The sequence below is a fragment of the Dipodomys merriami genome, unplaced genomic scaffold (genome assembly GCF_024711535.1).
Source record: "Dipodomys merriami isolate MVZ:Mamm:240054 unplaced genomic scaffold, mDipMer1.0.p SCAF_34, whole genome shotgun sequence".
Taxonomy (NCBI): Eukaryota; Metazoa; Chordata; class Mammalia; order Rodentia; family Heteromyidae; genus Dipodomys; species Dipodomys merriami.
In genome coordinates, this window is record NW_027204937.1 from 13592717 (window position 1) to 13618522 (window position 25806).

At 48.7% G+C, this 25806-nt stretch overlaps 1 protein-coding gene across 2 annotated transcripts in view; it reads right to left on the bottom strand.

Moving 5' to 3' along the window:
* The window catches only part of LOC138803418 (E3 ubiquitin-protein ligase RNF220), a 234927-nt gene that overhangs the window by 1417 nt on the left and 207704 nt on the right, over positions 1 to 25806 (bottom strand). Inside the window, exons 5-14 of one of the 2 annotated variants that reach the window (XM_069987388.1) lie at positions 24469 to 24570; positions 18290 to 18332; positions 15178 to 15299; positions 14686 to 14818; positions 5910 to 6006; positions 5642 to 5728; positions 5452 to 5507; positions 5269 to 5347; positions 515 to 623; positions 318 to 392 (exon numbers count right to left, since the gene is read on the bottom strand). In XM_069987388.1, the coding sequence (XP_069843489.1) occupies positions 318 to 392; positions 515 to 623; positions 5269 to 5347; positions 5452 to 5507; positions 5642 to 5728; positions 5910 to 6006; positions 14686 to 14818; positions 15178 to 15299; positions 18290 to 18332; positions 24469 to 24570 (903 nt within the window). The remainder of the gene's footprint in view (positions 1 to 317; positions 393 to 514; positions 624 to 5268; positions 5348 to 5451; positions 5508 to 5641; positions 5729 to 5909; positions 6007 to 14685; positions 14819 to 15177; positions 15300 to 18289; positions 18333 to 24468; positions 24571 to 25806) is intronic. The other variant, XM_069987389.1, reaches the window with a different exon arrangement.

The following is a 25806-nucleotide window of genomic DNA, read 5'->3' on the forward strand; positions in this document are numbered from 1 at the left end:
GAGGCCCTGGTCCTGCTTACCCACCACCAGCCTCCTCCTGATCTGGGGTCTCACCAATACATGGGATGCAGCAGGCCTTCTGCGGTAGGAGCAGGGGGAAGGGAGAGTGCTGGGAACCTTGAGAGGGAAGAGTTTAATAAATCTGTGGTGGGAGTAGCGAGCAGACGTAGTGATTGTGGAGGGCAAATATCCTGACTGGCGATTCTACACTCTTGCTCTCCCTGGCCTCCCCTAAGCAGGCACAAGCACAGGCATAATTGGACATCTGGACAGTGCCCCAAACAGCCACCCGCTCCCCAGCCTTCACGCTGCCTCACCAGGGTCCGCAGCCAGCACTCCTCGCAGTGCACGTGCCAACACTGGATCGACGTTAGTGGCATCGAGTATGAGTCCTAGGGAGGAGGTGGGCAGAGAAGGGGTCCATGAGGAAGTCTCACCCCTCAAAGAGACCCTCTCTAACCCCCCAGGGGGCCCTGAGACCTGACCAAGAGTACCCCCATTCCCTCCTACTCACCATGCAGATGAGGCATTTGTATCGGTCTCCCCGAGATAGCTGACGTTCAAGCTCCCTGACTCGAGCCTTCAGGGCCTCAAATGTGGTTACAGCTGAATCTTCAGTGATTCTGTAGAGTAGAATAGCAGGGAGCAGGGTGGTACCCCTAATCTCAACTTCCCTAATTCCAGAATCGCATATACAACCCTCCCCTGGACATCACCACTGCCCCTTCCCCAATGGCCCAGAGGTACAGCAACACCACGTCCTAGAACTCTGTCTCTCCATCTGCACCTGATGAATTTCTAAAACATATCTGAGAATCATTCTCAACTTCTACTCCACAAACCCTTGACTCCCCAAATCTGTCATTTCTCTCCTTTCTACCTTTCCCACCACCAACTCAGTCCTCATAGTTTTTCTTTTTCTTTTTTTTTTGGTCGGTGTGGGCCTGAACTCTGGGCCTGGACGCTGTCCCTCAGCTCTTCAGCTTAAGGCTAGTGCTCTTACCACTTGAGCCACAGTGCCACTTCCGGCCTTTTCTATCTATGTGGTGCTGAGGAATCAAACCCAGGGCCTCATGCTTGCAAGGCAAGCATTCTACCACTGAGCCACCTTCCCAGCCCCAGTCATAGTTTTTTTCTATGAATCACCCCACTCAGCTACACGAATAGCTTGTTTCATCCCCACATCTCCATCCAATTCTTCCAGCAACTAGAATTTGCATTCTGAAAGCAAAATTTTGTCATCTTCCAACACTTCAAGATTTCTCTGAGTAAAAAGTGTTAATAAACTTTTTGGGCCCAGCCCAGCCTCTGCAGAACCCTGTCAGTACCCTGTTCTGCTTCATCCACACAAACTTACTACCCTTCCCTACCTACCTGCTCCCTCAGCCTTGCAGATCTTCCCATGCTCTCAACTCATTAGCCTCATCGCCCATCATCTCTAGGAAACCTCCTGAAACCCTCCCAGGCAGCACCACCACTGGAGGCTCTGAACTCTATCCAACCCAGCAGTCCTACTGCAAAGGTGTTGGGGTCTCAATGGCTAGACTGAGTTGCCTGAGGGTAGATACTCATTGGTCTAGTATTTATTATGGATGGAAGCTCCATTTTGGGCACATGAGCATGAGTAAACACTGGCTGAGTGGAAAGCCAGTCCAACCTCTAGGGAAAGGGTAAAAGATGTGGGGACTGATTGGATCCCTCATATGCTAGGTACCTTTGCCACAGGGCTAAGTTCCCTCAAAGGCTGGTTATTTCTTCCTATGCCTGTGATGCCCTCATGGGCATCCTTAGCCTGTCCAAGTCCCACATTACAGGCCCCTACAACTTTTACAAGATTGGCAGCAGTGCCTGAATAGGGACTAGCTGGGCTAATTCCAATGATCCCTCTCCTAAAACAAATGAACAGCAAGGATCCTCATAGAAGGACAGAAATGTTAACACTGGGATGGGACTTGGGGAATGATATGCAACAATTAAAATGACAGGAACTTAGTAAGAACTTACTAAATGCCAGGGATTATACTGAAGGTTTGGTAATTTTCTTTCTTTTTTTGGACAGCACTGGGGTTTGAACCCAGGCCTCGTGCTCACTTGGCTAGCTTGGTCAGCTGGTACTCTGCCACTTGAGCCATGGCTCCAGTCCTGCTCTTTACTGGCTATTTTGAAGATGCATATCTCAAGGATTTTTCTATTGGGCTGGCTCTGAATCTTGATCCTCTCAGCCTCTTGAATAGCTAGGATTACAGGATTACTGGCACCCAGCTACACTGGTTATTTCTGAGAATGGATCTTGTTTCCTGTCCAGTTTACACATGGATTGAGATCCACCTAATCTAGGCTTCCTGTCATAGCTAGGATGACAGGTACATACCACCACATTCAGCTTCTTCCCTTGAGATGGAGTCTTGTAGACTTTTCTGCTAGTGCTGGCTTGAAATCACAATTCTTCCAATCTCAGTCTCCCAAGTGGCTAGGATTATAGGCCACAGTTACCTGGCTATTAATAATATCTCATTCATACCGTACAGACTTGTGAGAAGATCCTAATGTTTCCACTTTAGATATGAAGAAAACTAAAACACAAAAAAAATAAGTAGCCTGCCTAATGTTCCCAGATTTGGGAAGATGGGATTTCAATCTGGCAGATCTATTCTGTGATCAACTGATAACTAACCACCACTCCATACCAGCTGTGAGCTGGATCTTCAGGCCAAGGAACAGTAGAAACAAAGGCCAAAAGCCCAAGAAGCCCAGTTAGGCAGATGGTGCTAAAGAGAGAAAGACTTGCCTGACGTGCTTTAAATGCTACACTCTAAATTGAAGTTAATCTCAAGGGCAAAGGGAAGTAGTCAAGGTGTTGAAAGAAGGGTGTGACAGAATAGCTAAGGTTTGAAGATACATTCAATAAGGAAGCACAGAGTCAGTTGTATTGGGTCTGGAGACCACATGGCACAGATAGTAATTAGGGCAATAGTGCTTTCTGTCAGCTTAAGGGACACAATCAGGTCAGAAAGGTTGTCATTGGATGCAAAGTAGTCAAGAGGAATATGAGAAGGGCAGTGGTAACATCTGTTTCTTATTTAAAAAATTTGAGACAGGGTCTTACTATGTTTATGTAGTCCAGGTTGGTCTTGAACTACTCTATATGAACTGAAATATTTTTCCTAAATTTCTGGAGTGCTGGGATTATAAGCGTGTACCACACCTAGTTGTAGTAGTAACATTTAATGTGCCACAACAAACCTCTCTCTGGCTTTTTCTTTTAGGCATTCAGAAGCAACATATGTGATGCCCCAATGGCTACACCCTTGGAAGTACTCTAGATCCACCACCCCATGGGTCTATAATTCTCTTTGCATTGTTTCTTTAGGGATGCTGAGAAGGACTCTGTTTCTAATTCCTTATAGTACTGAGATTCCCTGGAGTTTCCAGTCTTCTAGCTCTGGGAAGCCTCTTGATCCTCCTCTTCCTCACAAGCACCTACATCTGGCCCCTTCACTGGCATTTTGCTCAGTCCATATGTACCATTCCCATCTGGAATGTTGGTAAATACTCAACAAGGATGGGGATCTATGCTTTCATCCTCTAAAGACCATGTTGTGAAGGGGAAATGAAAGCCTGCTCCATTTCCTGGAATTCCAAGGTTGCACGAGGGGCCAAGACACAGTTCCTTAGCCCACCTATTCCGAAATGTTCATCACGTACCAACTCTGGCCTTGGTGAAATGCCCACTCTTCCAGCCTCTGGACCTAGCTTATTTGTGAGCTACTTCTGAAACTCTCCATGGCACAGGGTGGCCAGACTCCTGGAGGAGATCCCATCATCCTGCCTTCCCCTTCCCTGGGATTTGCAATGAACTTAGGGCAGAAACCCATATTCCATGGACGAAGAGGATAGAAGTCCTGGGGACTGAAGGCTTCCAATCTTGGCAGATCCAGACTAAACAGAGATCTCTGTGTGCAGGAGTCAGTCAGTCCTCAACTTATCCCAGATAGCACCACTCACTGGAGCCAGTGCTCACACAGGTGGGACAGAATGGTGACTTTTCCCAGCTTTAGGAGGGTAGTACCTACATGGATGGTCACTGGATCTGGCCCCCACCTCCCTCTCGGGCGCCATCCCTGATTAATGATCTTGTCTTTCTGATTTATGAGCAGCCCCTCCAGACGAGGGTGGGCGCCCCTTACAGCCCCGCCCGCCCCTCTCAGCTGGAGTAGGAGAGAATTATTAAATAAACATCCATACGTCATCTCCCCCCCCCCCCCCAAGCTGGTTGCACCGAACTCGTACGGCCCGCTCTGGTGCTGACACGGAGCAGCTGCGGTGATTCATGGGCAGCCGGGCCCTGCGCCTCGGCCCATACATCATGCCAGCAGCACTCGCGGCCCCGGCCGAGATAAACTGATCAACCACAACGGGCTGGAATGAATTTATGACAACACAAAATGGAGGGAAACAAATGGGAGGTGACCCTGGGCCACCGACCCAGCCCTGCACTGGCCTGCAATCCACTCTCCTGGCAGGAGGCAAGATGGAACACTGGTCCTAGAATGAAGAGGCTGCCTTTTGCCCCCAGGCACCCTAGCCTCCAGCTGGAGGGAGTGGGTAGGTACAGGGAGCTAAGCAAAGGCCAATGGAAACGACTCCAGGCAGCCTAGACAGACAGTGCCTCTTCTTAGGACCAGAACTGGCCTTGTCTGCACTTCTGAAAAAGCAGTAGGATGTCTAGCTGGTAGCAAACCCTGTAACTCCTATAGGTGCAGGGTAGGGGCTCCCCAATCCTGGATAAAATACTAATGGGTCCCCTCTTACTCTGCCACAGAACCCTAACCAAAAATTCCTTGCAGAAGTAATAAGACCCAATGCTCCTGCCTAAAACCCACTGCGAATGCCACCCGGGACAAGAAAAATGAAACCAATTTAGCTCCCGATTAAGAAACAGAAACTGGAGATGAATCAAGTGCGCCGGCTGGGCCGGGCAGCCATACATCACATTCCCCGGGCAGAGGCCGCCTCAGCGGGCAGGCAGGCAGGCAGGCAGGCAGGCAGGCAGGCAGGCAGGCAGGCAGGCAGGCAGACTGACTGCTCCTCCCTCCACCAAGGCTCCCAGGGCTGTGGCCCAGTGATCAATTCACAGAGTATGCTTAGCACCAGCTGGGCTCCACTGACGGCTATGTGCCCAGGGCAACAGGACTGAGCTGCACTCCGAAGGCCAAAAGGCCTGGCAACAGGCCTTCCTGCTAGTAAAGTGCCCCCTGCCACACTCACTTCTCAATGTCGCTGTTCTTACAGGTCTTCTGCATAGCCTCCTGCTTGCTGCTTTCCCCATTGCTGGTGGATGGCATCTCTGTGGGGACAGATGGGGTACACAGGTGAGGGCTTGGGTTTGAGCCAGTCACTATCATCTAGGGATGCCCCGTCTCCCCCACTTCGGACTTAGGTTGGACTTACCATCACTGGCCCACTTGGAGAACTCCGGTGTGATGCGGGTGCTGGGAGGCCCACCACTACAGAAGGAGAAAGAACATGTAAGGGCCAAATTCAGACAGGACAGCCCTGATGGTGGTTCCTGGATTGAGACCCACATCTGGGCTTACTTATCCCTCCAATCCCATCCACCCATGCCTGTGCCCACACTTGCTTTAAGACTGCACCCCGGAGTGCCTCTCTCTCCTTGGCTTCACCAGGTTCCTCGCCTGTACAGGGGATGACATCAGCCTCTGTGTATCTGACATGGTGGTCAAGGACAATGGATCCTAGGTTTTGTACAGTATAGCCACAAGGGCTGAATCCTCCCTTGGTCAAAGCTGAGACTGGCCCAGGGGGTCAGTGCCAGAGGTACTATCTACTTCTTGTTCTCATTGGCCTACCCCACCAGCCCCACCTTGTCCCACAGCGCCCAAGGATACTGTGGCTTCCCATACTCCAGTGTGTCATCCCCATCCACATCCAAGTCAGCATCACTGTCTGGGTTCTCTTTGCCGCTGCACATGACGAAGCCAGAGCCTGTGGGAAGTAGGGTATGAGAAGGGCCAGGGAGCAAAAATAGTAGACCAAGCTTGCTCCTTCTGCTACCTTAGGGCCAAATAAGGCCCAGATAAAAACTTGGGCTTTGGATATATAAAAGCAAATACTTGAGTGCTTCAGACTCTGACATTGCAATCTCTTCTTTCTGTGTAACTGTTCCTTTTGGTCACTACATGCTACTTTAGGAAGTCTATGTTTTAACACAATGCTAAGTCCTGAGAAGACACCATGCCTATGCACTTGTCTTCCAGCTCCATGAAGAGCAGGCAGACAAACTCAGGTCCATAAGAGGTCACCCCTACCAGACCTCGGTCTCCTGATGTCCCACTGTCCAGTCTGATAAGTCAGTCAAAGAGAACAGGCTGGTCAGACCAATCAGAGCCATGGAGTGGGACCCCCAGCCAGCATTCTGATTTTGGCCGCCAGGTCCTTGCCAGCAAAAATACCAGGCAGCTGTTCAAATATTTGGTGTCTGAAGCGCTTGACATTAATTATTCATCTCTGCCTCGTGCGGCCCAGATTCCTGGACAAGTGTAGTTATAAAGGGATTAGGGAGAAAGAGAAAAGGGAGGATAGGCATGCACACCTGCTTCTCAAAGCAGTCCATGAAAGCAACCAGGCTGGCTGGGCAGGCCAAAGGCCAAATAGGTCTGCTTTCCCTTAGGAACATTTGCATAGTTACGAGGCTGACTCTTGGCTAAATAGGGAGGGGTATACTACTGAGGCTACCCCAGGGTAGCTCACCTGCCAAGTAATCTCTGACACCCAGTTGTTTTTTTTTTTTTTGGGGGGGGGAGTAGGTTGTGGGGCCTGAACTCTGGGCCTGGGTGCTATTCCTCAGTTCTTCAGCTCAAGGCTAGCACTCTACCACTTGAACCACAGCACACTTCCTGCTTTTTTTCTGCTTATGTGGTGCTGAGGAATCAAACCCAGGGCCTCGTGCATGCAAAGCAAGCACTCTACTACTGAGCCACCTTCCTGGCCTCAAAACTTTTTTGATAGTCCATAGTCAGGTACTATAGAGCTGCCCCTAACCTCTGCTTTTTCCCAGTGGGTGTCCTGCTTACCCATCATCTCATTCATAGTACAGCAGCCCCGCCACCAAGATCAGCAAAGAAACCCTTAAAGGAAGCCTGGAAGAAATGTATAGCTCTGCCCAATGCTCTCAAGTATCGTCTTGTCCATTCTTAGTACTCTTGGGTCCTTATACACCAATTAGGGTAAGTCTAGAAAGTCTCTTGTTTTACAGCTTCATTCTGCTTACCATATATTTCTGACCCTTCTTTTTCCTATTCCCAAACCCCTAAGACACCTGCACTGTATGCACAGCCAACTCTATAGACTCCTTGGTGAGGTCCATGTATCTGTTACTCTATACCCTCTCTCATCTTACTTCAGTCCAGAGGCCTATGCATATGGACATGGAGACTGCTCACTGTGCCTCAGACACACCTTGCTTGAGACCTTTGTCCATGCTATTCACACCATCTGGGATGTTCATCTTTCAAGGGCTGAAAAAGTATCTTCATCTCTTTTATCCCTCCACTCTCTGGTCTTGAGTCCACCCATACCAGACAAAAGCAACAAGGATAGGAAATGGAATGAATGCTGCCTAAGCTCCCTCCCTGACAGTCCTCATTTACCTTCTACCCAGAGGCCCCAATACACTTGAGGCAGCAGGCAGGTCAGCAGCAGGGCCATTAAGCTGAGAAAACACCAAGTTTACAGCTCTGTCTCCTGTTCACAGCCAGGTGTCCTGACAAGCAATTCCTACCTTGTGGGTGAGTGGCACCTCTATAAACCCTCTGACAGTTTGGGAGACAAACTCTGCCATCAATCAGAATGTAGCTATCAGGTTCACTTACAGCCTGCACCCTCCAAGCCCTGCCATCCATCCTTTCTCAACTACTCACAGCTCAAAAGCCAGCCTCTGTTCAACTGCTTGCCCTACCCAGTAGGTTGAGCAAAAAGGAAGCAGACAATCATGGCAACATTCCTGAGCCCCAGTATGATTCCCTTGACAAAGCAGAGTAAATGACAGCCAAAGCAGCCAATGGCCTCAAACCCTGCCCGCCCTCTTCTCTGCAGTCTCACTGCATGCTCATTTACACCAGGACTCATACTCCAGTGGGACCTAACTATTTTGTCTCCTATATCCCATATCCCATATCCTTACCCATCCTGGTGAACCACCTCCCGCTTGTCTACACAACAAATGCTTACTTGGTAGGTCTGACTCAACTCAACTTATACTACCATTAACATGCAGTGCCTATGCCTAGTAGCTGCTATATAAATCCTTGCTGAAGGAATGACTTCTCACCTCTTTCAATCTTTTTGTATTGAAAACAGATTTTCAGGTTCTGTGTGGTGGATGTACATGTTTCTTCCTTGGTGTCACCCAAACTTTTTTCTTTTTGTTGCTGGTACTGGGGCTTGAACCCAGGGCCTGGGCACTTCCTGCTTTTTGCTGGTTAATTGGGGGTAAGAACCTCACAGACTTTTCTGCTTGGGCTACCTCTGAACTGCAATAACAAGATCTCAGTCTGAGTAGCTAGGACTATAGCCGTGAGCCACTAGCACCCAGCTCTACCCAATTTCTTATGTAACTCCAAAATTACATGTACCTAACTGTATTATCTCTCACCAGCTAGAAAGCTGCAAGGATCTCAAGCCTGCCTCATTACTGTTCTTAGCATGATCCAGTAGAGCTGGCCAGACCCACAGCAGTTGCCTTACTACACATCCCAATAATACTGGCTAAATACTGGAAACATTTCTCAGTAAGGGCCTGGGAACCCCACACCATAAGAGAGGCCAGGACTGGTAGGCTAGTGGCTTGCAGAAACCTGTCAGGATACAGCCTTCCCTACTATGCTCCAGCTCCCAACTGGACAGCCACCTTCTGTTCCTCTGACAAGGGAGATGAGAGAGCAAGCATGACAAATCTTGTCTGCCAGGGAAAAGGCCTCTCTGCCTCTGGCCTGAGCAGTCTCCTTTGACCCTGACCCATCCCCCAGCTAAGACACATGTTGGGAACCTCTCCCTACCCCCACAGGTGTTCGCATCAGGCTGCCACCACCAATTTCACTCTGGTGCTTGCCCCAGCCTGCTCCAACCTCCTTCCCAGCACATTAAACTTTATTTTCTTAATGAAATGTCACTTGCTGACTTCTGGCAGAATCATAATAAAAAGAAACGGCCATAAAGCCATTTTATGCAGACAGAGCCTCTGCCAGCTTGCCCCCACCTCCCTCCCCCTCGTTTCGAGGAAGGCTCCACAGTCATTTTATGTTCTCAGCTGCTGGAATATCCCAAGCCAGTACTCAGAGGCAAGATGGCACAGATAGCTCCTTTCCAAGTCTCTGGCTCCTCTTCCATGTAGCTCTGGGAGTAACAGGCAAGCTGCCACTCCTGCTGCTGCTGTCCTGGGAAGAACTTAGTTCCATGGACCTCCAAGATGCGCTAGAGAATCCCTAAGTCACAAAGGTGGCCTCTTACTATGGTTCTGCCCCAGATGAAAGTGACATAAAAGGCTGGGCTCTTGCAGGCAAACCAAATCTGAAGGTCAATTCTGCCCAGCCTAGTCAGTTGTCCAATCCTGAACATGCAGAAAACCCCTTTCCTTCTAGTAAATACTTGGTAACACAATGGGAGAGGGTGAAGTTCAGAAATGATATGTAAGTCTGAATTTTATGAAAATTATCCTTCTCCAATAAACTCATTTCTTCCTGGGTCATTGAGAAGGGGAAAAAAAAAAAAGATCACTGTTAATTTAATCAATTGATCACATGATTGATTGAGAAACTGGAGAAGCTGGTTTACTGGGGGTAGTAATGTCCTAGAACCTGAAACCACAAAAAAGGAGCCATCGATTTCTTCACCTGCTGCTTCCAACCAAACCAGAGCCCAGGGAGAAAGTCTTGAGGCCATCCAGAGCCCAATGCTCACCAACAGGGAGGGCAGGGGCAGCAGCTTCCGGGGAGTTTTACACTGGAATTAGTTACAGATGCAGTTACGGTGTCTTGTGTAAACGCCATCGATTGGGGAGCTGACAGTCTGGGGAGCTGCGATGCGGGACAATCAATCGGCCTGCAGTGTCACCTGCCACCTCGCTGAACAGTTGACAATGCAATTATCCAGTGTGGAGGCAGGGAGTTGGCGTGTGTCAAACGCACTTAGCCACTTTCCGGGCCTCCTCGATAACGTGTTTCACTGCCTCACGTCAGGAGAGACGCACAGAGACAGACGCCGTTTAAAACCATTGATACTTGCTTCTTCTGCCTGCACTCCGTCTGTCCCAGCTTAACAATTGTGTTCCAAAAGGCGATTAAATCCTGTCTATTGCCACAGGGGACAGAAGAGGTCTAGCTCCTTGCCATCTCTTTTCACCCCTCCCACCAGGTAACAATCATAACAAAAAGTGGTAGAGAGTTAAGACAGTCAACCTCTCCATTCTAAGGCTACCCCCTGCCATGTCTTGTTCCACACCTATACTGACAGGACCACAGAGCAGAGCTGCGCCCAGTATCATTTAAACACTAGGGGCTTCTAGCTTTTGGGAACCGGCATGCTAAAGGAGCAGCTTGGCCAAGGCCTATTATTTCTGGCCTCACAACACCTCTTAGCTTTTTGCCCCATAATTTGGTGCTAAAGTTTTGATAAGCTTCAAAAGAGCTGTGACAAAACTGTCCTCTTATTCTCTCCATGACTCTTTACTCCAGGCTACTTAGAACTAGCATAAAGCTAGGACAGGAACTTAAGAAAGATACCTGGATTTGGCAGGGCAGAAACCTTCACAACTAAATGTCTCAGTATCTGTTCTTTTCCTATTTTACCTGTTTGCTTCATAGGGCTTCATGCTAGATCCCAGCAATGCATCCCTCTAGGGCTCAAAGACAGCTGCAGATACTTGCCACTTGCATTGTAGCTTCCTGTCACTTATTTGAAACTAATCCTTCCCATGTTCTATATCCCTTTCACATGATGAGTTTTTTTTTTTTTTTTGGGAGGGGGGCCCTCCAAACAAAGCCAGGTAAACTCTCATTGGTAATCAATACAAGGGAAGGCCCATAGCTTACCACCAGAGGTCTCTTGTGCAGAAACTAGGAACAGCTAGAGGTAGGGAATCAGAGACGAAGCATGCCATCCCTCAATAGTCATGTATCTTCTCTGACTACGTATGGGGCAGGTTCATCATAAGTGCTTTTCGGTGGCCCATTTCTGTAGCCTGGATAGACCCCTGCTCTGCGCAGGTTTGGCAGAGTACCCCAGAGGAACATCTATTTCTAAGTGCTGATCTCTTTTGAGTGGAGTATCAAGCTCTGTGTGCTGCTGCTATGCAAATAGTACTAGCAGTTAATTAAGAAATCTCAAGTTTTGAGTGGACAATTGGCTGCTACAGTTTATAGCTTGAGGATCTCTCCCAGTACCAACAAAGTTAGCATGTTTCCTCAACACAAAAATCTCTTACAACTTATATTCTTGAAACCTTTATCTGTTTTCTTGGCTCTTAAAAAAAAAAACCTAGGGCTGGGAACTTGGCTCAGTGGTAGAGTGCTTGCCTCGTATGCATGAGGCCCTGGGTTCAATTCCTCAGTACCACATAAGCAGAAAAAGCCAGAAGTGGTGCTGTGGCTCAAGTGGTAGAGTGCTAACCTTGAGATGAAGAGCTGAGGGACAGCACCCAGGCCCAGAGTTCAGGTCCCACAACTGACCAAAAAAAAAAAAAAAAAAAAATCTAGCCAGGCACCAGTGGCTCACACCTGTAATCTTAGCTATTTAGGAGTTTGAGATCTGAGGATCAAGGTTTGAATCCAGCCAACCAGGGCAGAAAACATGAGACCCTTATCTTCAATTAACCACCAAAAAGCCAGAAGTAGAGCTGTGGCTCAAGTGGTAGTGCTAGCCTTGAGCAACAAAGTTCAGGGGCAGTGCCCAGGCCCTGAGTTCAAGCCCCAGGATTGGAAGAAGATATCTTTTTTAACTGGGACCTATTGAAATTTTCCTGTTTTTTGGTCCTTTATTTTGCCCTAAAATACCAATTTAAGGCACTCCCAGTTCCAAGATAGCTGGGCTTCCCACTCAGTAACCACAGGTCCCCATCCCAAAGGCCGATTCCTTTGCCAAGTGTCTCCATCAAAACGCTTACTTATCCACTGCCTCCCACAGTAGATTACATTCAAGGCAACAGATCTGACCCATCAGACCAGCTTCTGGGGGCCAGGTGGAAAGCATTGCTGAGGATGACGAAGGAGTCCTAGTTTGGGAGGAGGAACAGGTGATGATCGGATAGAGGAACTTATCTGCAATTCTTCAATTCTTTCATATCTAACAAGGACAGCAATCTCTGTTCTGTCAGCACACACAGAAGGCTTAAATGGGCCTTGCTGCTCGCCTGCTCATCCTGCCTCTGCCTTCCTTTCTCTGAAGTCGGCTGGGCAGCTTCTTCAGCTGGCGTTATCACTCCCTCTAACCGGTCTTGGCAGGCAATCTAATTCCTCCTGAAAAGGTCACCGCCATTTTAACTGCCTTTCAATCACATTAAGCACGCGCTGCCCGGCTTGCGGCCTGGCCCGCCCAGCGGGCGATCAATGCGCTGCACTGACACCAGCCCTCCTGGCAGGGCCACACCCAACCCCCCCAAGAGTTGGGGCCTAGTGGTCCTGGCCAGGAAGGGTAGGTTGACAGATGGTCAGCTTTTGCAGGCATGGTTTTGGGGGCAGAGGCAGTCAGGATCAGCCAGGACCTCCCTTTGATAGCCCCCCCCTACTGAGGAGGCTCAGCCTCCTCCGCTCCACTGAGCCCGCTCTCTGCTTCGTGGCCCCCGCTGATCTCGCTGTAAAACAGCCTTTCAAGTCAGCCTGTCTTTTGACTGCACTAAGCTGTTTAAGAGGCGGCAGCAGCTTCTATCAGGAAAGCTGCAGCAATTCTCTGCAGATAAAGGCACCTCCAGCCTTGTTCCCTCTTCAAGTCTCACTCTCATTCCGCTCTCCAAATCGTTCAAAGAAAAGCCCCTTTGAACTCTCCTCAGGAATTCTTGAAAGAAACAACCTCACAGTGTAAACACTCAGGGAAAACTGATACCCGCCCAGGGCCTAAGAGTCCCTCACGTGGCTCTGTCAGCCCATCCCAGCACTGGGGAAAGACTTAGCCAAATCAGCAGGTTCTGCGCAGCCTGTCCCTCCCCAAATCCAGTCAGGTGCCCACAAGCCATCAGGTTCAGTTCTATGCCAGGAAAACTTATTAAGTTGCCACAGCAATGGAAGACATGAATAGTTGCAGCTGCCAACAAAGCCAGGCAGAGCAGCATGCTGGAACTGACCTGCTGAGACTGTCACCACACACCTGTGTGCATAATTCCTGGGCTGGAGGGGTGGTGGTGGTAGTGGTGGCAGCAGGATGGGCTCTGTTCATTCAAGGCCTAAGATATGCTAGAATTTCCAGCACATGCATGAAAACAATGCAATGGCAACTACTAACACTGTCCAGCTCAGGTTCAAGGAAATTGTTTAACCTTTGTGACTTATGTTTTGGCTTGTCATCTGACCCATGGGACATCTGAGAGAAGCCTAAAGGTAAAAGGTCCCATCTAAACTCTTAGCCCCTTTACCTAGTCTGGCACTGCAGAGACCAGTCCTTATTACCGTGGCCCAGGTGGTATGGCCCCAAGGAAGCAAGATCCCCCTTAGCAGCTGCTGTGTGATTCCCCAGGGACCATATACAGTGGTACTCCCAAGGGTGTTACCAGCAAACAGGAGGCAGATGGGAAGCAGGCTGGCTCCCTTAATGACCCCAAGCTGCAGTGCCAGCTGTGTATGTAGGCAGAAATAGGAAAGGGCTGGAGGGCCAGGAGGCAAATAGATACTCCTTTCCCCTGCCATGGCAAGGGGAGTGTGACAGAACACTGACCCTGTGCACTCAACTAATTCTGCTGTCTGATCAGGAGGGGGCAACCATGTCCCACCAAGGAGCTGGGAGAGCCCTGGAGATGGGCGGGGCCATGTGAAAACTCCTGTACAGCAATTGGGGAGAATCCAGGGAACAGGGAGCAGCTGGGCCCAAGCCCCTCTTGCTTCAGGGCAGAGGGCGCCCAGGGAGAAAGGATGGGATCAGAGCTAAAATTAGATTCACCAATGAAGCTCATGGGAGGTCAAATTTTGCCATAACTCACTCTCTCCTTTGTAACTGATTTCCCTGACATAGGACTAAGGAGGAGGAGGAGGAGGAAAATCCAATGTGTTTGCCTGGAAGCCCTCAGGGCCCCCAATGCTGGAGGTGTACAGCAGGTTGCTGGATTCTCATTTATCAGCCTTAAGAGGGATGGAGTGATAAATGCATAACCGTCCCTTTAATATTTTATGCAGGTGCTAACGCGGCTTGGCTGTCACCTTCAATGCATCACCCGAGGCTGAGAGCCCCCCTCGTCACTCCTAGCTTGCAGCCTCACAATTCCATTTCCCCACCCAAATACATCCATTTTAATATGCACACCACAGGCAGGCAGCACGGTCACAAAGGCGTCCCACCACTAGCAGTTCCCATGTGGTACAACAGATGACCAGTCACTAGCTATGGCCTTGTGGCTTCCACTGGATAGAGATACCACCAAAAGCCTGGCCACCAGGGTGCCACTGCCTATGTATCAGCTGCTAGTACCTCTGAAGCCACCTTCCAGGAGTGTAGTGGCTCGTATCCGCTTCTGCCCACACCACTCATACTCCTCAAAGCGGTTGTTGTTTTCATGCTCAATGTCCACAGCATCATCCTCAGCCATACAGGAGCCTTCCCTCTGTAAAGAGTAGAGTAGAATCATGCAGGGCCTGACCATCCCTATTTGTTCCCTAGAGCCTGCAAGGAAAGCACAGCCCTTGTCCCTGCTGTAGTATGCCAGCTGGGCCCCTGGCTCTCGGGATCTTTGAAGTAAAACCAACCTAGAGGATAAAGAGCTGTGCCCCTTCCCAATAATTTTCCATATGGGCCCAAGGAGGGAGTGAATGAGAGTAAAAGCAAAGGATAAGGGCAAAGAGTGCAGGGAAAGAAGCAGCTGAGAGCACGTGGAGACCCCAAGAGCCCACAGATTTAGGAGCAGTCAGCAGCTAGTATCAGGGGAAGGTGGGAGGAGGAAGGTGGTGGCAATAGCCCCTCTACCTTAGAAAGGCAATGCTCCACATGCCTACTCATCTCCTGCTCCGATCCTGCCAGGGGGCGGTTGCACAGGGGACATACCTGCCCTTCATCTTGCTTCCTCCGTTTCATTTTCCCAATCCGAGCTGCATAGACAAATGGAAAACAAAGCACAAAATAAGCAGACTCTAGTCACTGTAGCTTTGTGGCTCAGTCCCAGTGGAGCTAACACAACCTGACCTGCTGCCAGCCATTAGTCCTTATATTAAGTGCCTGACATGGTCCTTATTTTACAGTGTCTCTTACTCCTTTGGTGACTGGGCATTGCCCATAACATCTGGGAAGAAACTGGTGCTGGGCCAGGGAGTATGGACATTATGTGGCTCTTTGGTCACAGCTGGCTCAAGCTCAACCTATTTGTCCATACCTGTAGTACTCATGAGTCCAACAGGCAAGGGACACTTCATATTGCTGTTATCTACCCAGATCAAGACCCAAGATTCTTCTAGGGGTTGGATTCAGTCAGCTGTTTACTTATCAGTTAAAACTACTTTGGGTCTAGGGCCAAAAGCCCTGATGTATGGTCCCTAATATCCCACCTAAGATCATCCCAAGAGGAATTTCTCTGATGTGCACATGTTCCACTATATACGAAAGGGGACTGAGGCTTAGTCATAAGGTTCCAGAGGGTCTGAGTCAGACCTTAGGCAGCTGGGTCAGAAGGTCCAGGGTACCTGGACAGGGTAGGCCTTATTATGCAAACCCAAACCTGTCCTATCATTTCTAATCAGTGTGGAGGGGCTTGGCTGGCCCCAGAGGCAGAGGACTGCCTGCCATGCTGTCCTGCAGGAGGTTCAGTTCCAAAGTGCACACTGCAAGCCCTCAGCACTGCTAATTAATGCTGAGAGATGCAATCATTTCTAATTAGCTCACTAATCCTTCTCTGCAGCTTTCCTGTCAGTGAAGCAGGAAGGGGTCAAAACAAGGGACTCTTCCTTCTACCCCTCCCAAGATGCAATAGCAGGATCAAAGATGGCCACTCTGAGACCACACTGATGGAGAGAATGGGAGTCTGCCAAGAAGGTAAACATTCCCTACTGAAGGGCCAACGAAGAACTTTCTTATGGATGTTGACCTTGATTGGAACTTCATGAATGCATCAGAGAGGAACGAGGTGACAGCTGATATTACAATTTAGAGGTTCTACTGTATTTCAGGCTCAGAGCCTGGTACTTTACACTGGAATCTGACTTAAGTCTATATCCTGAAGCTAAGATTGCATTTTTACATTTTAACAGAAAAAGAAACCCAAAGCTTAAAGCTATCAAGGAACTTGTCCAAGTAGTTAACAAGTGGCAAAGGCAAGATTGGAACCAGGCCTGATTCCACTGAATACAATGCTATCCTATACCCAGGGTCCTTCCTTCAATTGAGTAGTATGAGCAAGACATCCCATTGTAGGTACTAGGGCTGCAAGTTTCTGCTGGTTACATATCTGAGGCAGGGAGCTTTTCCAGCTCCAGAGCAGTAGCCCTACAAAGACCAGAACAGAAGGGAAAGCTACCAGAACTGAGTATAGAATTTGAGAAATGTTGATTTGTAGCCCAGATTATCTCTCCAATTGCCTGCATTTTCCACTATAGAAATGTGACTATGTTGTGGGGCCCCTTGTAAGGCTGATCTAACCCTTGGAATCCCAGGTTCAGGCAGCCTTGACACTCCAGAGCCAGATCTGGGATAAAGAACGGGTACAAGACATCAGAAATTCAAGGGCACTGATAGTTCTAGAAACCTAGTATGGTGTAGTGTGTCAACACAAAGGATCCTCACCTGCCTAGAGTTTGAGTGCATTCTTGGGTAAAAGACGCTGATAACAATGTATCAATAAAGAATCAGTGATTGAATTTTTTAAAAAAAGAAAAAGAATCTTGGGACTTCTGGATGTTCTTTGTCCAGGACACCTAGGCCAACAGAAGCTAGGCCCAGAAAACCACCTGATGGGTTGTGTTTCATCTGGACAGTCTCAAGTACATAGATTTTCCCCTACCCCTTTCCATTCTTCTTCTAAGTCCTGAACTAAGCAGTTTGGCAAGAAGTTTTGTTCTCTATTGAAGGCTACCTTGAAGTTGGAAAAAAAAACAAAGCATTTGCCAAGGAGGTATATGGCAACATTTGGAGAAGCACAAGTTTGGGAAGTAAAACAAATTTCAGTTCAATTATGACTTAGCTACATACCAGCTGTGTGATTTTAAACAAGTAACTTTCACCTCTCAGATCCAACGTTTCCTTATTTGCAAAATGTGCGTAACATTTTCTCTTAGAGGTGTGATAGAGTGGTGCTTAACATAGTGCCAGCTCTCCCTTTTTCCAGGCTGGGGCTGAGCCTGGTAGAGGCAACCAAATAGACATGGGGTCTTGAACTACAACGTTCTCATTCACTTACCAGCTGGCCCAGAGACCCTAAGCCCCTTAAAATCAACCCCCATATAACCACACCAGCACAAAAAGCGAGGACCATTCAATTGTGTTCAGCAAACAGGAATGCTCCAGAGGGTTGAATCCAGAAGGGGGCCGCCAGGTAGTGCATATATGGGCTGCTTTCAGAGAAGGCCTCTAAGAGCTGTCGAGCACACGCTGATCACCTTTGTGAAATGTGGGCCGACTGATAACTCAAAGAGCCCTCGGATGAGTTAGTTCCTGTTGCCGTGGGAACTCCAGATCTCACTGCATTGTCAAGTCGCAGCAGAGAGGCTGTATTCACACTACTGGGCACTGATTAAAAACTAGAAGAAAAACATTCTCAGCGCCCCGCCGGCTTGTATAGTGAGGTCCCAGCAGTTAGCAAATTCAAAGCTGAGCTCCCGATTGGAATTGTGTGGCTTGTTCCTCATTCTCCGACACTTATTGCCCCCCAGGGTTCTTCAGGGCCTTTAGAGAGGTTTTCAGCAAGAGCTGGGAACCATAACCTCCATTAGACAGACGGGGAAACTGAGGCCTTGGTTTGCACATACTCAGATGCGGTGACTGCAAAGGAACCTGTGGGCCCCAGTAGAGAAGACCGAGGCAAGGCAAGGACTGCGGGCAGTACGAGAGGAGGCCGGGGGTGGGGCGGAGGGAGGGGCCGGACCAGACTCACCATTCAGCCGGGTCTGCCGGTTGGCTCGCACTCGCAGGAAGGTCTGGGAGAAAAATCCCCGGCAGATGCAAAAGGGGGAAAAAAAGAGAAGAGGGGGAAAAGAGCGTCAGGTGCGGCCTGGAGTCCTGGTCCCCTGCCCCAACACCCGACCCCTACCCAAGCGCGCCCCGCCCCAAACAGCCCGTAAACAAACCTACTTCCTCCCTCCCGCCGGTGCCCCTGCTCCGCCGGCCGCTCCGGGCCCTCGGCATAGCCGCCGGGACTGCTTTACTAGGACCCCGTGGCCGCCGCGCGGTGCCGCCCCAGCCCCGGCCTCCAGCTCTCTGGATCCCGCGGCCGCCCGGCCGGCGAGGGCGGCGATGCGGGCGGATTCCCCCCGGCTGCCCGGCGGTGGCGGCACCTTAGCTCCCAGCAGCGGCGGCGGCCATGTTGGCCTTGGTCACGTGATCCGCCGCCGTCGCGCGCTGGGGGTGAAAGTTCACCAAGGGTTGGGGGTTGGCCGGACTGGGACCAGGAAGCCGCGCATTGCACTCCAGCCAACTGGCTGGGGCTGTCCCCGGGGTCCCTCCTACCGCCCCTAAACTCTACCCGCCCCGGCCTTAGCGGCTGCGGGGACCTTGCCCCCGCCCCACGCTCCTCCCTCTGCGGGACTCCTTCCGGCCGGGCCTGGAGGGGCCTCGGCTTCCCGCGCGGTCGTCGGGTAGCTGTGGCTCCGTGGGGCCGCGCTTTGCTAGGGGACCCGGAGGCGGAATTCCCAGTCATCCTCTGGCCACCCCACCGTCGCCGACTCGGCCCTCAGCCCATCGCAGCCCTGTTCAGAGGATTCCCAACATTTCTGTCTGCCGGACACCTCTGGACCTCTCACAGGCATTGCATACCCATTACGGCCAACACCGACTTCAACATCCCCCAAACAGGTGCCTTCCTTCTGGGTTCCCAGTTCATAGCGGGGTGCCATCGTGTACTCAGAAGTTGCCCTTGACCCCCTCCCTTGCATTCATCCTTCACACTCAACTCTCTAAAGCTGGGGAATCTACCTTTAAAGATACCTTAATTTTTCTCATATCCATCTCTTCTACATTTCCTACTCAACCTTTTAGGCCTACTGGAAAAAATGGTGTACGTCTACGTCTACCCTCATAGCTTGTATAATTTTTTTATTGGTAGGCTGACCACTCGTGTGCAAATCATTTAGATAAACCCAGAACCTAGCATGGTCCTGGCATTGATAAAGACATCTTTCAGTGTTATTTCAGTGGCTACGCCTACCTACCTTCGTTGTTAAAGCTCTGGTTTTAATCTCATTAGCGTTCTCACTTTGCAGTTGTCTCTAAGCTCCTCTGTTACTCTTCAGTTTCTCTCCTTGCAACCTATCCTCCACATTTTTGTACAAAATTGTTTCCCCTTGTTTAAACTGTTCAGTGATTTTTTTTTCCACCTAAAAAATCTGTAACATGGGATAAGGGCCTGCCCTGGCTGCGTATCCAGTCTCTTCTACCACGTCTAACTTTCCTTGAACTCCTGACACTTAGCTTTGCTGAGCTTCTTGAGCACCCCATGTTCTGTACTCTGGGCTAGATGCTCTCCCCTACCCCCAGTATTCTTTGTTTGTTTAACTTGTCCATCCTTAAAACACTCTGGGCAAGCCTTTGTGTCTCTTTCATCCCAATGCTTAGTGTGTTGCTTCCTCTTGAGTTTTCACAGTTCCTTGGCTTTCCTCTGATGACATATATTTTGACTATATTTGCCCATTATATTGAGAATCATATCTATTTCATCACTCAGCATATCAGTAAAGTGGGGAGCAGTGAGGCAAGGACACCATGACAGAAGCCCTGACCCCAGTGCAGAGCTGGAGGATTGCTCTAGTTTGGATCTAGAATGTCTCCAAAAGGCCCATCTGAAATCTAGTCTGATGCACCCTTTTGGGCCCTCCTTTATTCTCAGTGAGAATTCAAACCAGAAACCAATACCCTCTGCTTTTAAGGCCCAGTCAAGGATGCATGGCTTCATTGCTAAGAAAACAGGCATCAAAAAGGGAAGTGACTTCTCTAACCTAAATTATGAGAATTGAGTCAAAATTTGAACTAGAGTTTGAGTACCCTGAATCCTAGATTGTTACGTGTTATTCAGTTTTCCATTATCATAACAAATAAGCAATCAACCTATTAGGAGAAAAGGTTTATTTGGCTCACAGTTTTAGAGGTTATAGCCTAATTAGTTGGCCTTGTTGCTCTTTGCCTGTGCAACATAGCATGGCAGGAGCACCTGGTAAAGAAAACCTGTTCACCTCATGTTGGGAAAGCCAAAGAAAAAGGAAGAGACTGGAGTCTTGAAAATTTCCTTTTGAGGGCATGCCCCAATGACCATACCTTACCTACTACCTTTTAAAGACCTGGTTAAATGATTTAAAAAAAGAAGCCCAGCACTGGTGGCTCAGGTCTGTAATCTTAGCCACTCAGGAGGCTGAAATCTGAGGATTGGGGTTCAAAGCCAGCCTGGGCAAGATGGTCCATGAAACTACCAAAAAAGCTGGAAGTGGAGCTGTTGTTGAGCACTAGCCTTGAGCACAGATCAGGGACAGTGCCCAGACCTTCAGTTCAAGCCTCAGGACTGGCACTAAAAATGAAAAACAAAACAAAAAAAAAAACATACAAAAAAGGCAACTACTGGCCAGGCATTGTGTAAAGAGCAGGTGATACCCAATTAGTTCCTGGGTTACTTTCCATCTTCCTTTCCCACTAGTTTCCCTTCTAACATCAGTGAGCATTCTCCATCCCAGCAGAGCTGTTAACAGGTCCCTCAATACATCATTCCATGCTACAGCATTATGCCAAGTGCCTTTATCTGAGATTCATTTCTTCCTTGTTCAGTCAGTATCTCCTTTGTGATGCTCGTTCTGGTTTTCCACCTTCCATGCTGCTTTTAGAAACTTATTTATACCTTTCTCATAGCACTTAAAACACTGGGCCATAATGATCTATTTGCAAATCTAACCCCTTCAAGGCAAGGACTTTGGACTGAGCATGAGTAGTACTAGATAAACCTTTGAGTAAAGGAAGGATAAGACAAGGTCTTTGCCTTGGAGGAACTCCAAGGCTAGAGAAGAGTCAGATTCATTGTGATAGATTAAATTGGCCACAATTCTTTTCAGCTTCTCCTCTCAAGAGCTGCATTTCCTCATCCCTTGATTAAAAGCTAACTTTTTGCTCTTGCTTTGCTTAATAGAAAGTGGTAGAAATCATGGATGTGAATTTCAGATTCTAGCCTCAAGAAGTCTTGCAGCTTTGTCTTTCATTCCCTTGGTGGGGCACTACCCAGTGACAGCTAAGTAAAGAAGCTGAGAGAACTAGGGTACTTCCAAACTCCATTTCAGACTTTCTAGCCCAGCTGCGTAATGAGCTGCATAAATGAAGGAATGCCTAGTGAACTCACAGAATCCCAAGAAATGTTAACTCATGTTAAGCCAACAAATTTTGGGATAGTTTGCTATCTAATAATAGGTAACAGAAACATACCAGAGTGGTCACAATATGGTCACAATAAGATGAGTGGTAGGACATAACAGGGTCTCACAAAGGTCATAAAAAGCGATAGCTAATCCAGAAAGGCTTTTTGGAAGAGATGGCATTTTGGCAGAATGTTGAAGGATAAATAAAAAAAAAGTTGATAAGCTGGGCGCCAGTGCTCATGCTTGTAATCCTAGCTACTCAGGAGGCTGAGATCTGAGGATCACGGTTCAAAGCCAGACCAGGCACGAAAGTCTGTGAGACTCTTATCTCCAATAAACCTCCAGAAAACCAGAAGTGGCACTGTGGCTCTAGTGGTAGAGCCCTTGCCTTGAGCTGAAGAGCTGAGGGTTGGCGCCCAAGCCCAGAGTTCAAGCCCCAGGACCAACAACAACAACAAAAAAGTTGATGGATCGGAATGAAATAATATCCTTTAAAGAGTATAGTTTCTTTAAAGAAGTAGCTTCTGTAATCATAATTAAGCCACCACATTGGAAGGGCCTCCTTCTAGGAGGAGGAGGGGGAACATTCATGCAGAGAACAGAGGCCTTTGCATTCTTGGAAGGCAGTTATCAGTAAGGGAAGTTGGAAATACTAAATCTAAATGGCTGAAAGCCTGGGTTATGCAAAGGAGTAAATTTTATCCTAGAGGAAGTTATTTAGAAGTTATTATAGAATCTGTTATTTAAAAAGTATACTTTAGAGCCTATAATTTGGGTCATAATCTGGTGCTAGAAACTTTTGAAGGACACCTGGATTGGCTTTAGGGGTTTCCTCTCTTCCCATATTGAATTGTATGTAAAGCACTACATATGGATGTGTGTGCACATGTGTGTGTGTGTGTGTGTATGGTCATATGTGTACCTTTGTAGGCAAAGGCTTTCCTCATAGTCTGTAGAGAATACTAGAGGATAGGAATGGAAGTTTGGGAGTTGAGGCTTTTCTGCCTGTTGGTTCTTCTTTATGGTTCAGCAGGTGGGTAGTTAGGTTCATGCTGTGAGTGAGGAGGGAGTATGGGGCCCTGAAGCATGCCTCTGCCTATTCTTTGAACTGGAACTCTTCAGGATATAGCCTTGTCTCCTTCTCAGACCAGAATTTCTAGAGTTGGGTCTTTTCTGCACTTTGAACTATGTTGTCTGGACCAGGGCAGTGTATTCCAGGAGTTGACACAGAGTTCATGAGGGCTGGTATGTAGCTTAATGGCAAAGTGCTTGCCTAGCAAATGCAAAATCCTGGTTTAATCCTCAGTACCAAAAAAAAAAGATAAAAACAGTTCATGAGCTGGGTGCTATTCAGGAGGCTGAGATCTGAGGATCATGGTTCCAAGCCAGCTCAGGAAAGTCCATGAGACTCTTATTTCCAATTAAAGTGGAGCTGTGGGGCTGGGAAGGTGGCTTAGTGGTAGAGCGCTTGCCTTGCATGTATGAGGCCCTGGGTTTGATTCCTCAGCACCACATAAGCAAAAAGAAAAAAGCCGGAAGTGGCGCTGTGGCTCTAGTGGTAGAGTGCTAGCCTTGAGCTCAAGATCTGAGGGATAGTGCCCAGGCCCAGAGGTTAGGCCCCATGACCGGACCCCCCCCCCAAAAAAAAAAAAAAAAAAAGAAAGTGGAGCTGTGGCTCAAGTGGTAGAGTGCTAGCCTTGAGCAAAAAAGTTCACGGACAGGGCTTGGGCCCTGGTTCAAGCCCCAGGATCAGTACAAAGAAACCCCAAACAGTCAGTGAGCAGGGTTCCCTCCTTAGTATTGGCACTCTGGGCTGTGCAGTTTGGGTTCTACACAAAATCATTCATCACAAAAGGTGCCAGCAGAGGCTGGTGTCCAGCCCAAATTTGGCATTCCAATCTCCAGGCTCTGTACCCTGATGCCAGGTTGTATCAGCTGGGAGGAAAGAGTGCCTAAGAGCACACCTTTGTCTAGTTCCATCCAAGACCTCCTGTGTGCCAGCAGGGACCATGGGTCTTTACCTAGCTTACCAGTCCCCTGCTGTTCTGCCTTTCCACATCAGATCAGGGCTGCCTTTCCCCCTTTTACATTTGGCTCTCTAGAATCTCTGTTGCCATTTAGACACATGTTTCTTGGGGCAGAACCTTGTTTTCTTCCATCAGATGGGAATTCCCAAAGGCAGTGCTCTTCTACTCAAACCAAGGCTTCTGGGGGAACATTCTCTTTTCTTCCTACTTCAAAGAAAGCCCATCTATAGCTATGCTGTTACTTATAAGGTTCCTTCCTGCTCTAATCATTAGTAATGTGATTATTCCCTGTTTGCCTAAGATACCCACAGTGTCTGCCTGTTTCTCTTTCTGTCCTGATACCATGGATTGGCAGGTCTGCAGGGTTAATATTCAAGGGATCCAGATTTGAAGTTTGAAATCTTCAGTGATACAAGGCTGTTTCTGGGTCTCTCATGAAACAAAATCCCAAATGATACTTCTTAATAGAGAGGATGCTTCAGAGGTGCTCAGAGCCTAAAAAACCTTGCATCTTACCTTCAAATCCATCTTTTTAATAAGGCCCTTTCCCTGACACCTGGGCCTTCTGAGTTCACTTAGGGCACTAGACACAGAGGTTCCAAACATAGTTCAGGCCTCTGGTCTCCCAAGGTGGGAGGAGTTAACACCATGGATGGCCTTGAAGCTCTCTCCCAGGTGACCTAACTGTCACACCTCCTCACCTGGTATCTGTCTGAGTGGTGCAGGTCATCAGTGGCAGATGAGTGTGGTGATGCTGTTGGAGACTCTCCTTCCCTCTTGATGGAAGCAGACAATAGGAGGGACTGGAAGAAGAAAAGGACATGTGGCTCAGGCTGAGTGAGACCTACAGCAGTTCCCTGGAGTTCCCAATCCTATGGAGCTTTTAGTAGTGAGGCAGAAAGGATAGCAGAAAACAGAAGGCTACTCTTGAGATTTTTAAAGGCATGTGGTCAGGCTTGGGAGTGTGGTTGTGGAAGGGAACAAGGTATAGACCCCTATAGAAGGTCCAAACCTCTTTCATCACTGCTCTGGCTAATATCTGCCCAGTGGGTAAGGACTCTAAGTAGGCTGAACTACACATACTTTGTTCTCCCTTAGAGAGCAGACATTCTGGGATCCCTTTGAAGGGTTGGGGGTAAAGCTGCATACCTGTCACCCTGCTTGCCCCTAATGCAGGCTGATGGCTGCCCTACTATGGAGACAGTAAATTAAATAGTATGTATGAGTTTCCTGTGTGCAGCTAGGGAGGTATGCTGGGTCCATTTATCCCCGTGCTGTGGCGATGACCCCAGCAAAAACCCCAGCAAAACTAATCCCCCCATGTCAATCCCACATGGCCTCTTCTACATATGCCTGCAGTTTAGATTAATAAACTGTCTGCTTTAAATTGTGTGCAAGCACCACCATTCTAAATACCACATGGCACGTTCAGCCTGAGAGCCAGCTCTTGCCAAGGCCTGTTCAGCTGCAAATAGGGGGGTGGCCCAGAGGCCTGAAAGCAATCCATATTTCCTCCCCCCACCTTCTCCAGTTCTGAGCCGGAAGCACACAATTCCCTCAGAGTCTGCCCCAGCCTAGAAAACCATGCCAAATCGCCAGTGACAGCCCAAAGAAAGCAATTTGGAAAAGATGGAGCAGCCATTTATCCTTCATCTCCGACTGAGCCTTAGGATGTGACCTGCATTCTGTGGCCATGTTGCACATCTGAAGGGAAGAGGCACCTCCCTTCCTTGACTTGTCCATAATCCAGTAGCTGGAGGAGAGAGGAGGTTGCAAAGGGCCTGGGGTGTGCAACCAGGAGCTTGTTCTTTACCCAGCTAAACCCTATAAAGGGCTGGTGAGTGAGTCAGCCCCAGCCCAGAAAGAGATACTGTCAGGCAATGTACTTCTCTGGTCTCAAGGAAGATGCTAAGGAAGGGGAACAATGTAGTTCCCCCACCCTCCCCAACCATGAGAAAACCTCTACTGTGGTCTCTCTCTCTCTCATTCTCTCTAGGTTAGAAGCCCTGAGAGGCCTCAGCATTACACCTGGGGCAAGC